The sequence below is a fragment of the Cyprinodon variegatus genome, unplaced genomic scaffold (assembly GCF_000732505.1).
Source record: "Cyprinodon variegatus isolate N-32 unplaced genomic scaffold, C_variegatus-1.0 Scaffold6, whole genome shotgun sequence".
Taxonomy (NCBI): Eukaryota; Metazoa; Chordata; class Actinopteri; order Cyprinodontiformes; family Cyprinodontidae; genus Cyprinodon; species Cyprinodon variegatus.
The window spans coordinates 192,403-205,320 of NW_015150459.1; the positions used below are offsets into that span (position 1 = coordinate 192,403).

At 38.3% G+C, this 12,918-nt stretch overlaps 1 protein-coding gene across 1 annotated transcript in view; it reads left to right on the plus strand.

Moving 5' to 3' along the window:
* Window positions 1–380: 380 nt before the first annotated feature.
* Window positions 381–12,918, plus strand: part of LOC107085185 (myomesin-3-like) — a 74,702-nt gene continuing 62,164 nt past the window's right edge. Inside the window, exons 1-3 of the mRNA XM_015375391.1 lie at window positions 381–582; window positions 2,939–3,067; window positions 7,849–7,953. Coding sequence (XP_015230877.1) covers window positions 2,961–3,067; window positions 7,849–7,953 — 212 coding nt within the window. The 5' untranslated portion in view covers window positions 381–582; window positions 2,939–2,960. The remainder of the gene's footprint in view (window positions 583–2,938; window positions 3,068–7,848; window positions 7,954–12,918) is intronic.

The window sequence follows — 12,918 nt, forward strand, 5'->3', positions numbered from 1 at the left end:
GTTTAGTATTTCCACATTCACACCAAGGTGGGATTGTGCCAAAAGAGATGAAAACAATATCTAGTTTGTTGAGAGGGATTTACAGGTAAGCCTTTTTTTTTTATTTCTTTTTGTATTACACTGGAAGCAGTTGTGCCATTGCTCGTTGTCTCCTTGGTGCTTGTCTGAGGAGATATCTCTAAGTCCCTACGGCTAACAGCAATAATCTCTGAATATGCCTGCAGTTGTGACTTTGGGGGTCCATTTAGGAAGCAGTGTAGCCTAGGTTGAAGGTATTTATGGGTAGGAGAGGATGTCATCAGTCTATATTTAACAACTTAAGAATGAAGGAGCATTGTGTGGTCCACATACTTGGCACAAGAGGACACTTTGTGTTCAGGGTCATCCACATTGCTTAAACAACGGACATAGGAGACAGAGAGGGGCACAAGGACAGTGAGTGGTATAGAAAAGAAGGAAGACACCAAGACTGAACATCTTTAAGGTGAGTTAGACAGGCAGCTGGAAAAGGAAGTGGGATATTTTTGTCCTACGATTCATTGACAGCCAGAAGACCTCATCTATTTTCCCTTTGAAGAAAGGGTAAGTTGCATCAGGTTACTTTTCCTAGAAATACTAAAAACAGTATGCTGTTCCAAGAAAGACAGGATATAAATGCATTTCAGTCCACAAAAACTGTAAATCTGTGCAAATTGCATTCCGCTGTCAACACATCTGCAGAGGGCTGTTAATTAGCCGGTCTTCACAAAGTGGGGGGAAGCCTCTTTCCTCATGCAGTTCTCTTGAGTGCAGCTTCTTCAGCTTGTTGAACTTCTTAATGGTCTAATCTTTTCATGGCCTCAGTGGATATAGCTTTAAATTACTCTCTAGGGATGACGTGAAGCAAGTTCTCACTTTTTTCAGACATTGCTTACTTTGTCAAACAGAACAGAGGAGTCACCAAATATCTCCGCTTCTACATTGCTGAATATGAGTTTGGGGAGAATTTCACTCAGAAAGTATACTGTGCTTTTGCGGTTTCCCTCCAGGCACCCAGTATCAAGGCCTACCTACAGAGTATGTCAGCCTGCCTTTGATTGTACTCAAACCAACCTCTTCCTTTGTATCACACCGTCACAAATAAAAGAACTAACCAAAATACAGAAACATGGGAACCAGCTGACCCACCTGTTATCTAACCTTACAATGTTTTCCACAGAGTAATTGAAGAAGATGAGAAGAAATAACACATTATGCTGCAAACACAGGTGCTTTCTGTTGGAATAGTTGAATGAAGCCATCACTCAGGCGCGACCTGATTCTGTTTGTTGGGCACATTCTGCTTTCTCTTCCCCAGAGCAGCCCTGTGATTAATGACAGGCAGGGTGCGGGCAGCGGCATGCCAAACCTTAGCTGATGGATTATTAGGGGCTCGGCAGTCTACAAAAGGTTGATTCATTTAACATGGGACTCCACACACCTTTTTAAGACATCAAAACTTGAACCACAATTAGATTTTTTTTCTTGCAGTTATTATTTTTTTTGTTTTTCCATTTAGCTTGTAAAAAAATACTTTGTTTTTTAAATAGCTGACATATCATAACATTACAAGAGAAGAAAAGGAAATAACTATAAATAAGTTGAATCTTATTTTCCGACCTAAAATTTAATTGAATCTTATTTTCCAATGACACTGGTATTTTTCCACCCATGCCCATTTCAACCCTTTGGCATGTTATTCAAGCAGCATTTAAAAAAAACTGCACAATGAGGTGGATATGCCTTTAACTAAACTATAACTAAACTGGTCCATGCTCTTGGACTGGTCCATGCTCTCCTACTCCATTGTTGATGTGGCCGTTTGTAGCTGTGGACGTAAAGCCGGGCATACACTGTGTGATATTTTCAATCGTTGCACACAGCCAAAGCTCACACTATATGACAAAACCGCAGGATTTAAATGTTAACAGCTCACGATATATGTTCTCACACTGTGCGACCCAACCCTCTGAGGCGATCTACCTGCTCACACTGTATATCTAAAAACCACATTGGACTCAGCTCCGCAGTGACATGGCGCTACTCTGACTCATCTGTCCGCAAGCCAAATGAGTAGAAGAGGAATATGAAGCTCACTAGAGTGAAACATGCTGCCTTGGCAGTTGGTGCAATTTTGTTTGGTGAAAGCCCTAAAAAGAAAAGGCGACAACGTATTTGGACAAAGACATGGCTGAGCAAACGTGGCCATTTCACTCGCACCCCTGCCATGCTTCTGCATTTTGTTTGAGAGGAAGGCCGACTAAATCTCTCAAACATGTTAGATTTTGTCCCGACCTCAGGATTCCTGATTGGGAGGTGACCGTGAGTGGAGGATTGCCCCTCGTTAGCCCCTCTGTACTGCACAACACACAATCAGGCTGAAAGTTGGCCCGATCGAAAAATTCTCGCACACTGGGGGGAAAAAATTATGCAGTCCATGCCTGGCTTAAGGTCTCTGGTGCCTGAATGGCGGCAATCCCCAAACCCGGTGTTGGCACCCGGATGTAAGAGATGCCTTCAAGCTGAAGAAGGAGACCTATCTGGTCATGTTAGCTAGTAGGACTCTGGAGTCTGGAGCAATGGCAAATACAGCCAGCACATCTAAATACAATATTAATAGTTGTGATATTTTTATGATTTAACTTTGAGATTTGCAGCTCTATATTTTCCTATTTGTTGAACCAAACAGACAATACCATCAAAATTAAAGAAAAGATATGGATGGATAGATTCATACTGAAATGATGAATACTATACTGATTATGCTTGGTTAAAAGAAAGTTGAACATATTTAAAATAAAGATGCAAGAAAAGCCCAGATACTTTTTGGTGAGCTAAAGTACTTTCAAATTCATCTTAGTGAGATACCCATTGTATCCTACCTGGCACCCACTCATCTACATCTCCCATCCAACCACAGGTGCCATAACCAGAGGTTTACCATGGAAACCAAGATGGTAACAAAGTTTGAGCAAGAGGAGCAGTCATCCAAGATGTCTCAAGGCATGCAGCTTTCTTCTCAGATAAAGAAGCGGACCTTCACTTCCAGGTGAAAAGCTTGTATCAAGATGATTCTTAGACAAAAAAAAAAAAATGGTTCACCTCCAGGATTTCTTATTTTGTTTTGTTAATGCATGCTGTGTCAAAATGATATAGTGAGATCTGCTAAAATAAACATTATTTACTGTAAAGTCAAATTAAACAAAAAACAGGGCAAATATGTAGTCATGCTTAATGTATCCTCAAAGGTTGGTAGTAACTTGTTACATTTACATGATTGACTTTTGGAAAAGAAACTTACTTTTAGGAGTCGTTGTACCTCACCACATGTTTATGTTTAACTGAGTAATAATCTTGTGAGGCCTCTTGTGAGGCTAATTAAGATATATTTGATGAGTTCTTCATCCTTTCCCAACATAAAGGCATTACTTAATATAAAGATTGGTTTTATATGTTTATATTAATCAGTATTTGCAACTTTTTCTTCTGCCAAAATTTTTATATCTATTTCTAAAAAATTTTACCTTATTTTATGCTTTAAAATAGCAGAATTGGCACATAAGTGTTAGGCTAATTGCATACTTTTAAACATTAAATCAGATACTATGAGTGAACAATTACGCACAACTTGAGTAGCCATTTTACCAACTACTGTCGTTGGTCCAGGGAAATTTATTTTAGCTCAGTTAGATATTTCTTTTACAGATACTTTTAATATTTTTCTGAGTGTCAGCTAAGTTTTCTATTTATGCCAATTGATGGATGACGCGTCTCTCCTTGCTCTTAAATGGGGTAAAGGAAATATATGGTTATTTTAAACTATTTTAAAATTTTAAGTTCAATTCCTCTAACACCAAGTTTGTTACAGATCTAGTGTCAAAAAGTTCAAATCCTACGGAGCCCAATCTGCAATTTAAGAAGTGGAAATTGTAAGACTGGATAACAGGGATTAGAAACTTGCTCTACAAAAAAGCAAACCAATGTTGGATTCATTTTACTACCATTTTTGTTTGACTGTACTCAATACAAAAAATAAAACAAAGCAAAAAATAAATAAAAAATGCAAAGCCAAAAAAGTCTGGCAGCATTTATGCATACCACAGTTTCCTCTGTGTTTCCATAAGGATGTAGTATCTGACTGTGACAGTATTTAATTTACAGTACTCAGTTTTTCTCATCATGAATTACACCCTGCACAATGAAAAGTCTTCCTTTCAAATGACATGATGATCTTCATATCAGTGCAGGTACTGTATAGTAAACCTATCCACACATTATCTAGCTAATAATCAGAAAGATGTTATAAATCCAGCACAATTGTGGACTCGAAGGATCCCACTGAGATTCAGCAGAAATCCTTCACTGTGCCATGAGACACTTAAATCAAATTTGCTTCATTTTCAAAGCCTTTACTTCTATAAGTTATTAAGTTAGGCTAACCTAAGGGCCCACAATCTCCACTAGGAGAATAAAGGAGCAATGGACCCACGTTCCTGCCTAGAGTGGATAAAAATATGTAATTATTCCATAAAGCTTAGTTAAGCTTGAACTTGGGGGACATATTCCTCTTAATGTAAAAATGAATTTTTAAGGAGAGAAGATGCTTTGTAATTTTTCCACTACAACATCGTTACTTGGAGTACACATTTTATGTTGATGTTACAACAACTGGGTGAGAGGTTTAAATAAAAAAATGTTATCAAAAAGGAACAAAAAACTAATTTACGAGTACTCTATACTTTTCACTGCTTTACAAATTGTTCTGTAATGCAGGCTGACATGAAAACAACAATGAGTGCAGATTGTCCTGTACCCGTCACTTTTTCCTCTTTGTATTTCCTCCTGTCAATGTTTTTAGGAACAAGTTATTGTTAATAAACACATGACTTCACATCCCTAAACCTTTTGTACACAGGTAAAGTCATACGCCAGCTTTACTCGATGCACCTGTGTGTTTATATGCCATGCTCTGTGGGTCTCCCTCTATGTGTATCTAACTGTGGCTATAGCCCGGCCCCAGGCTTTGCACCACTCTCAGAGGGAAGAGTTAAAAAAAGGGAGGAAAAGCAGAAGTTGTTTTCAGAGAACCATGAAATGGGGAAATTTCTGTGTTGGCAAACAAAAGAAAACGAGAAGTCAAATCAATTTGCATTGCAATTCGTAAGATGGCTTGTGTAAAATGATACCTGAGGGTAGATGCTGTATTAGCAGCAACGGTAGATGGGGGTTAGATATACACCTGAGTAAATATACACATCTAGCACATAAACTTTGTATTCTTTAGTAAGTGCAGGAGGATTTTTACTATACTTTCTTTCAACATTGAGCTTATTTAACCATGAAAAAAACCCCCAGAAACTTTAAGCACCCATATGTCCATTTGCAGAGATGGGGGTCCAACACTCATCTCTGAAAACAGTGCAGAGGATTAATGTTGCTGGAAATGCTTTGGCTCTCTTAATAGACAGTCTATTGTTGGAGAGAACAACTGGTTGTGTTTTTAGTTAATCCCTCTCATCGACATGTGAAGAGCCTGGTATTTTTTGTTTGTTTCATCATGTTAAGGTGATAGTCTGATAGACATGCAAGAACAATTAACAGCTGACAACAGAGCAGTGAAGTAGCTGGAAAGCTACAAAAAAATGTTTGTACAAAAAAAGCACTAATCAATTATCACCACTTTGCTGCAAATTAAATGTCAAAAAGATCCAAAACCCTTGTGTTTATAGCCCTCATTCTTGGTATATGAGTTAACTTACAACCGTAACCACAGTTCCTCATGATTGCAAAAGCTCCCTGAAGACAATGGCATGTGTGTTTGAATAGCAGGGAAGAAAAGGGAAACAGTCACAGAGCTGAAGCAGCTGATAATGGTGATAACATTTCTCACACTCAAGTAAAACAAGTCATTCTGTTTTGCAGAACATACAGTACTGTAATGCACCAGGTGAAATACCCTTTCATACAAACATTAACTGCTTGTTTTTAGAACTAGATTCTCTTTGCAGGGCGGTCAAGTTCCTCACACCAAACTCTGCTCACATGCAGCCATTACTGTCATTGGAATATTCAAATTGAATTATTTGATACTATAACTCAATATGGCACAATGCTCGCTTTTTCTTCAAGAGGTTATTCACCACCATCGTAATGGCTTTGTTTGCCTCTCTCAAAAATAGTTAGGTACGTACTGTAAGGGAATATTTCATTAATAACATGCCATTTAGTCAAACTTTGTTCTAAACTTGCTTGATATATAAACATAATTGTGCAGAAACCTTGTATCATAGGCTTGTGAAGGTTTTAGTTCATTACCACATACATGACCATTTAGTCCTAGTTTATTACTTCCGTTAAGGAGGTTATGTTTGTACAAGAGTTTGTGTATGTCTGTCTGCCTGTCTGTGTACAAGATAACTTGAAAAGCTTTAATTAAATTTTTACGAGAGGTGTGCCTCATGCTAAGGAACAACCCATTACGTTTTGATGATGATTAAGACCATAATCTGGATACAGGACTTTTTTTTTTAGGATTCTTTAACTTTGTGAGATAGGGATTTATGGAGGAAGCAAGCAGCCCCCCTCCCCCCAAACCAGAGGGTGGCAGCAGCAACTATTGACATCTTTAACATTACTCTAAAAGTCATGATATAGATGTGCGAGTTTTAGTTGTAGTGCTTGGAGTGCTTTTGTATCTAACTAAACCCAAGGTTAATGTTTCATCTAGAAAAAAAGACCAACAATAATTAAGATGAATAAATAAAATGTTCAATTATGAAAACAAATGTGAACACAGACAAAATGTTTTGTTTTTGACAAATAAAATCCACCTTGTTCAGGTTTAGCAAAGCGTAAAATCAATTTATTTAAAATAAAGGGTTAAATAAGTTTTTCATAGCTGTTTCTGACAACTGCAACAGGAGTTTATTTCAAAAGACTAAAAACTGTTCAACTGAAAAAAATATATATAGATTATTGAGGCCCTAAAACACTTATTGCACTAAATTAACAATACCTAAAATTTAAGTTGTGGGAAAATGAAACAAAACAAATGTCTAAAAATAGCAGATAGGGGATAACCGCTAATCCATTAATGCTGATGACGTGTAGACCGTAAATAATATGTTTCATTTAGTTATGCCTTAAGCACTGAACATTTTAAGGTCATTTTTACAAAACACTACATTTAATGTAAAATGCAGCTGAATTTGAATCAAAAAATTCAATGTAATATTTCTAGATTACTGCATACTTAAAAAAGATGAACCTTTACAAACATACAACCCAAATTTAGGGCTAACCCTGGAGGAGTTGCAGAACAATGAGATGTTAACCAATACCACTATTGTGTAATTTCAAATATGGTTTTAGTTTTCATCTGCTCAAAACTCTAGACTGCTTTTATTGTTCAGCTTGTGTCATCTTTCACACTGTCACTGCCGCAGAACAGCAGGAAGGAAAAAAAATATTTACTGAGAACAATAGCCCTTCTGAAACAGGGCTTAGTAATATAAAACCTTATTTATATAACATTTACTAACGTTAAGCAGAATGTATCTTAGAGCATGATTTGTTCAACTGTTTTGAAAGTGAGTGAGTCAAGAATTTTCTCTTTCCACACATGGAATAATGGTTTTATAATGCGCAACAGTCAATTTAAATAAAACTGCAGATTATTTTCAACCCTCTATATCATAATTAGCACATAAATAACAGCAAGGACAGAAAAGAGCAGAGTGAATTGCTGTAATCTGTTGTGTCATTTGCTAATATACAAAATACATGTTAATTTACCATTCTTATTTCTCCCTCATATTCTGGATGTTTTAGTGATGAGGAAGCCTCCTACTCCAATTTTCAGCCCATCATCCCTGCTGATCTGATGTCTGTCAAAGAGATCCTGAACATGAAGAATGTATCCCGCCACAGGACTTGGTGAGAAAGATGTTCAGCCATGTTTTTGAAGATCTCACCCTAGAGTGACAGCATTTGCTCTGCTTCTGTGGACTGTATACACAGTAACTTTTTCCAGTTACTTTTACAACACAAAGGGTTGAAGGCCCTCCAGGTATTAACTTAAAAAAATTCATTTTCTTGCAACAGTTTTTTGTCTTGTCCTGGAAGAGAGACATTGTCCTCTCATTTATATTTTTTGTCATCAATCACTGCATGGATGCAGCATGGCATAAAAGACTGTAGCTCTATTAAGGAGGCTTTAACAGCTACATCCAGCCAGCTTATCTGCATTGTTGGGTTTGGTGTCTCTAATCCTTCCTTTAACAATACTTTATAGGTCCATTATGTGGTGTAGGTCTGGTGAGTTTGTTGGAATGTGACCCAATGGTTCATTTGATTGACCATCAATCAAATACTGCACTTTGGGCCATGTGGGCTGATGCTATGTACTGGTAGAACAACTGCACAATCAGAAGGCAACAGTGTGGGAGTTGGGGTGGTTCATGTTAGTGTTGGATACCAAACATAAGCAGCCAGCTTCTGCAGAAAATACCTTTTTTAAATACCGTCTAAGAGTGTCTCTTTTTTCTCTTTAAGGTTACAATTATGAGCATGAAAATGGATACTGTCCTTTAGTCATAGCATTATTTACCATTTGTCTGGTAGAAAATAACATTATTTTTCAAGCTGTGTGCTTTACAAATTTTGTTTTAAATTTCAGTTTCTAAAGTTTTTTTTTAATACTGTCAAGAACCGGGGACAGATGGACCCAGTATTCAAGGAGAGACACTCAGTAGGATAGTTCAAAACGTTTATTAAATAAACAAACAAAAGCGGAGCTGTGGCTCGCGGACACTGCAGGTGGGGGGGCGGGGCACCGCCCAATCTCAGACACTCTGTAGTGGGAGAAACACAGGTAAGTGACCACGATAATCTGACAGAAGATTATCTGAGTTGGTCACTTACCTGGTTTAACAGTCCAGACCAAGAATGTCCCCAAGTGCTGCAGTCCCAGAGGTCATGCTGGAAGCCGATCCTGGTCAGGGATCCATAACAGACAGGAACAGACAGGGACAGGATCCAGATCAGGCAGGAACAGAAACAGGTGGCAGGATCCAGACTTCCAGGCATCCACAGGCTCCCAGGAGGATTCAGAGTCTGACTGGGACCAGAAGCATGACCAGGTGGTCACGCACAGGAGCAGACAGGATCAGGTGCAGACAGGCAGGCTCAGTGGAAGAGGGTAGCCGAGACAGGACGTGGAACCGGAACTTGAAGCAGGACTTTAAACTTGTCTCCTCCCTGGAGCCAGGCTTACTGGATAAAAACTGAACCTCCTCACATATTGAGCCAAAACCCCAGAGGACTCTGCGGGGGAGGAACAGTGGACGATCAGGAGACGAAACAAACACAAAACCCTCTTTCCACTGGCTGCTAGGATCCAGGACACGAACCAAGGAACAAAACTAACAGACAGGCTAACAGAAAGACAAGTAATGATCTGGCTCTGAATGCTCAGGCTGAACTTAATATAACCAACAGGAAACAGGTGAGAGGAATAAATTATAATTGAGGCAGGGAGGGAAAAACGACAGGTGAAAGGAATGACTAATTAAGGGAGAGCAAACAGGCCAGATCATGACAAATACACCCTCGTTCCCTAAAGAAAACTTTGTGAATCCTGTCTTGTCATACTGAAGGACTCTGAGCAATTCAACCCCCTTTTGTAAATGTCCTTCCTAGATAATGTGTGAATGTCATAATGTTCTTCCCATGTATCAAATCATCACCATACCCTCCCCACTTTAAATAGCAAAGAAGTGAGGGTCAAGTTCAACTCACGTTTCCCTGCAAGTCAGTAGACTAAGAGCTTTTAAAGCCTCTTCCGACAGTGGGAATAAAGGAGTTTTTTCATGTCTCATTCATCCATGTCTATAAGGCCAGCTGGCTTCCTTCAGTTGCTGTTCTAAAGAATGTCACCCCAGCAATAAGCCTTAATCACTCAACTGAGTCATGCAGTGAAAGCTTTGTCTTTATTTTTATGCAGAGAAAAAAAAGAAGAAAGCATTTGCAAGAGAGTACAGAATTATATTACCTGGTTTACATATAAAGAAATACCAAAACTCTAAACTCTTTATAAACAAAAAATATAAAAAGTTTCATGTATTGTGATCCATTTACACAAAATAAATGGCATTATATTATACTAGAAAAACAAAGCACACTGCATTTTCTCCAAGTTTGATTCATTTTAAATATTTTTTTTTTTCCAATAGCTTTTAGGTTACGTGAGAGACTAAATTAAACTGATGTCAAATTATTATACTAGACTGGATAGAAGATGCAGAATTGTTTTTACAATTTTTTATTTAGTTTTATAATAGAGAAGGCCATTATTTATTTTCACTTCCTATTCTAAAAAAAAAGTAATTTAATTAATTGTCACTCCCTAATCAAACCATCACTGCCAAAGGTAGAGCTGCTTGTAATGAATGATTAATGTATTTTCAAACACTTGTTTGGCTGGAGACTTTAGAAAATATAAAATCCATTTCTGCTCATCAAACATGATTCGTGGTGGTCAATAATTTTCATGTCAAGGCAACATCAAATGATGTCAGAAGCGTAGCACAGCTTTAATCAGCCAAGAGAATAACAGGGGTGGTAGCAACGATTTGCTTGCGTCAAGATGGCCAGATAGAGCTTATAGGAAATGGCAGAGAATTGTGATTTCAGAGACAAAATGGGTGGACACAGTTGTGATTGCTTTGGTCATACGGTCAATTGGTTGTCTTAGAAATTCCAATTCATAGTAGACTTGATGCTGGGTCAGGTCATACGACAGGTATGATAACAGGAGGGGTGGCCAAGCAGATTAGCCACAAATGAGGGAAATCCCAGTGGAGATGCATGTGGCTACATCTCAGTTGAAGAGGGTTGGAACATCCTACACTAATAGCACTTTTGCATGCTCAAGGTGATACCACAAATTATGGTATGGTAGCACGTAGCATTATGATGAAAACAAGTATCCAGCTGCTAAAAGCTTTGCAAAAATTGTAATAAAAAAGGAGATTGGGCTTGTGTTTGCCTTACTTAAGTTGTCAGTGAACCCCAGGAAACAACTTACTATCAATAAGTAAAGTTACTAGCCCTGCAAACCCAGATAACAGGACTGTGACACTGAAAATGTTCCACTGATATTTAAAATAGATACTGGGGTGGATCACAGCTAAAGAAATGGTGTGCTTTTTCTTCTACTGATTTTGCCCGTTACTGCTTACTGATAATAAAAATTATTTTTTTAGAAAGCACCTCCTTGTTCTAGGAGAGATCAAGGTGGCATACAGGAAGAGGCTGGTAAACAATCTCCAGCAAAACAATATTAGAGTTTTGTGGTCAAGGATGAAGAAGATCACAGGCTTCAAGCAGAAGGATGATGAGACAATTGAAAGTCTGGACAGATTCTTCAATAGGTTCAACTCAGGAACAAGCTCAGCATCCCTCACTCTTGCCCACAGTCACATTGACATTTAGGCACAGAATTAAATATCTCTTCAGTGTTGAACTACAAGCTTATACGTGCGAGATGGTACTGCTATTAGCACATAGGACAGTAGTGAGAAGTTCAGTATGCATTCTTTGCCTGCTCTGTGAGTCAACTGTCACAGTTGCCAAACAAAAGAGCGTACACTGTCTGAAAGGCAGTGACTGCCGGATAAGGCTGGACCTGTTTGAATTGTGAATTTTAGCCAAATTTATCTGGCCTCCTTATTTTTACTGCCTTCAAAGGACCCAATCCAGGTAGGCTGGGTCTTTCGGAGTACGTCGAAATTGAACACAGCCATCCTGCCCTCCTCTGCCATTGACTCTCCTGATTCTATGAGTTTGTTTTCAGCCAAATCAGAAGATAGTGCTGCTCCCTCTGCATTTCATCTGTCTGTCTCTAGAATTCAGGTGAAGAGGCAAGTGGGGAGACTGAATTGTAATAAGTCGCCAGGTCCTGTTGGTGTCAGCACCAGAGTCCTTATGGCCTGTGCAGAGCAGCACTTTGGGATTCTAGAGTACTTCTTCAACCTTAGCCAAACCCAGGAGACAGTTTCAGGGAAATTGGAAGACCTCCTGCCTTGTTCCAGTCTCAAAAAAGACTCAGCCAACAGTCCTCAGTGACTATAGACCTGTTGCCCTGACATCCCACATCACAAAGGTTATGTGGAATTTCAGGTCTAGACAGACTTTTGTTGGTTCACCTCAGCAAACAAACAAGCAGCTGCCAGGACCCCTGCAGTTTACTTTTCGCTGTGGAGTTAGAGTTGATGATACCATTATACACCTGCTTCAACAAACCCACTGTCATTTAGACAAGACAGACAGCACTGCGAGGATCATGTTCTTTGATCAGGATCTCCAGTGCATTTAACAAAATTCAGCCTGAATTACTTTGTGAGAAACTTCAGAAGACTCGGGTAGCGGGGATCAAAGACTACCTGCAAACAGACCATGGTTTGTTGGATTTGTAGGACAAAAAGCTACAGAGTACAGAGAGCTACTGAAACGATTTGTGGCATGGTTTTTGAAAACCATGGGGTTTGGGTAGATGTGCTAAAAACACTTTGGAACAATCAGGATGAATGCTTTAAATCTTGTTATTTTGTGTTGTGATGCATCATGGAGTTGGATGTGTTTGACCAACTAGTTATCATCAACAGATTTTTTTCCCCTTAATCGGGACATAAATGGTTTCGTAAGGGATCATAATATATTCATTATTTTTTTGAAAACTTACAATGAAAATGTGTTTTTCAGTCTAAAAGTGTATATAATATATACATATATATATATATACACATGTATATATAAATATATATATATTATATATAAATATATATATATTATATATAAATATATATATATTATATATAAATATATATATATACACATGTA